Source organism: Limulus polyphemus, unplaced genomic scaffold (genome assembly GCF_000517525.1).
Source record: "Limulus polyphemus unplaced genomic scaffold, Limulus_polyphemus-2.1.2 Scaffold5847, whole genome shotgun sequence".
NCBI lineage: Eukaryota > Metazoa > Arthropoda > Merostomata > Xiphosura > Limulidae > Limulus > Limulus polyphemus.
Genome location: NW_013671457.1, coordinates 53160 through 55929, shown reverse-complemented (window position 1 = coordinate 55929; position 2770 = coordinate 53160). Strand labels below are relative to the sequence as shown.

General features: G+C 31.2%; 1 protein-coding gene across 1 annotated transcript in view; it reads right to left on the bottom strand.

The window, feature by feature from the left end:
* Positions 1–1889, bottom strand: part of LOC106473052 (mitogen-activated protein kinase 1-like) — a 6641-nt gene extending 4752 nt beyond the window's left edge. The window contains exon 1 of the mRNA XM_013933731.2: positions 1746–1889. Coding sequence (XP_013789185.2) covers positions 1746–1864 — 119 coding nt within the window. The 5' untranslated portion in view covers positions 1865–1889. The remainder of the gene's footprint in view (positions 1–1745) is intronic.
* Between the last annotated feature and the right edge of the window lie 881 nt (positions 1890–2770).

Below are 2770 nucleotides of genomic sequence, written 5' to 3'. Positions count from 1 at the left end.
TTTTAAATTATGTGCCAACATTTAACTTATGAAATATATAGTTACTTAACTGGATTTCACCCACAAACACACAAAGTACTATCACTTTGAAAAACTTTGATAAAATACCTTTTTTTTTCCCCCATGTTCATTTTTCATCTCATTAACAACCTCTGCTGGAACATCATTATATTACAGAAAAACAGGAAGTAAAAAAAAATAAAAATAATAATCCTTATTACTTTATAGTAGTCAGACAGTTGGTGAAGTGAGAATCTGTTCAGTGGTATCTTGGTTGGAAGTAAGCATAAAGTTACAAAAGGCAGAAACTTTAAAGGTAGCATAATGTCCCACGATATTAAAAACAGGCACAATAACAGTTGGATATTTTCTCAAAGTTGCACCTACAAAAAAGTAGTGCCAAATATCTTATATTTTCATCTTTCCTTACAGGGATAGGAGAAATAGTCATTTATGTTGGATATCAGATATTTTTGGATTTGATAGTAGATGTGACCCATACAAGTGTGAAGTACCATTTCATTATAACATAGAATTAAACTAGTTACTTTATTATTGTTTTTTTTGAAGTTTTAATAAGATGTGCAGTTCTGCATGAGTGGTCATTGCAAGCCCTTTAAAGAGAACGTGGCACTTGGCAGCATGATGCAATGCTTTATAGCCCTAATCCCCTCCGAAACTGTAGTTTAGTCACTGCTGTCACAACCATGTCCACTTATTATATACAGTTGCAACACAAGGGGTGGGACTGATGTTTATTTAAACTAATAAATGACTATATATATATATTATGGCTACCAGTTCTTCTAAATTATGCTATACCTATTAAGTCCAATACATACGAAAGTAGTGTCATGCCTGAATAATATGAAACACTTATTGATAGAAATGATGTCTGCTTCATCAGAAGATTAATATTTGGTCAGATCCAAGTTGATTGGATGTCATCAGATTAGAAATTTATCCTATCTCTATTTCTTGCCAATAGACCAAACTCATAATACTGTAGTACATGGTTGCTTTAGTTTAGCATTAAAGTTAGGGAATATTTCCATTATTTCATTTCCATAGTGCATATTGGTGTATTGAAGACATATTAATACTAGGAGTAAACGACCTTATAACACCAAAATGTTGTTTTTATTTCATTAAACACTCAGTGTTTCACTTCAGGAGCATTCACTAAAACACAAACCGAAACTTCAAAAATGGGAATATTTCTATCCTTTCTAAATTTCATTTCTACCATTACAATAAGTTTTTCGTCCTCTTTATTAGTTCAACAGCACAAGTTTTTAACGTATTACAAAGTTCTAATACTAATACTATTACTATTAGCATTAGTAATACTACTAATAAATACATGCCTTATATTCCATATTATATTTCTAGACTCTTATGCTTTCACCTTAAGCAAATTAATATTCCTTCTAAATTAAATTTCATTTTTCAGGTAAAGCAGAAATTTTGACAAATTATAGCTCAGCGTTTGGTTCAAGGACGAACGTTTTTTTTACATAAGTGGGCCAATAGCGGTGGTACTATCCCACTGCCACTCGTATCAATAAGCCTACTGATACACCGAGTTTAATAAAAAAAAAGTAGGCTTAAGAGATATTATAATTTTATCGAGTTACAACTTACATTAAGGCTTAGGACTTTAGCTCCAGGAAGTAACCTGAATATGCGAGATTAGGTTACAATGCAGTATATGAAATTCAACAAGAAAAAAAAAACATACGTACACAACCATTCCATATGCTCCTTCTCCAATGTAAGCTAAGTCTGTATAACGTGGTCCAACCTCAAAAACCTGACCCTTAACTGTTACACTCAGCTTCTGATCTTCCTCTTGGAGCGCCATTTTGTACGGCTCAAGCCTAACTTTCCTTTCGTCACCTATTGTTGTCAGTGGCATTTTCCCAGAACCTTTTCAATTTCTTAAGATTTTTCTCAATTATACTATTTATATATTTGCGGTACAATCTAATATCTTTTAGAAGTTTGGAATGCATATTATTTTAAACAAATTTAGATCATATCGTGAAAATCTATTACATTAATTATGATGATATTTTCTATTGTATGTATATCCAATATAATTAAATAAAATAAATTTTACTATGTACGAATTAAACATCCTTCGGAACTATAGGTTTTCTAATTTCCGTTAACAAGCAGACTTTTACATAATTTGTTACAATTTTTTATTAAAATTTATATGTATGATTAAATTTTGAAACCACCTTTAAGTTGAAGTTAGGTAAAACAAAAGTGATTTTCAATTTAAATGTTATTGAAACTTAAATAATAAAACATAATCATCTAACCCCCGGTAGCCCAGTGATAAATCTGAGTGTTTATATAACGCCAAAAATTATCGAGGTGAACACACACGGTGGGCAGAGCAAAGACATCCCATTGTTAAGCTTTAGGCTTCATAACAAACAAACAAAATAAAGCACATATTAAACGTTTTTAGTTATATTGGCGGTACCATTATAAAACTTCTTTATTATATCCGAATAGCTCCTGTCGAAACTTTGTCTTTTTCTTATGTCAGTAAAATGTTTTTTATAGGAATAAATCTCCTGATATCATTGAATTACTCAGTAGGAACCCCAGTCGACATTAATATCTTTAGGGGGATAGTTCATAGATATTTTGAGACCAGGACTCACGTTAGAAGAATAAAACACAATTTTAAGATAATTTCGCGACTCTTCGCTAGTTAGTTGAAAATTGATATCTTTCCACAGTGTTATATTAC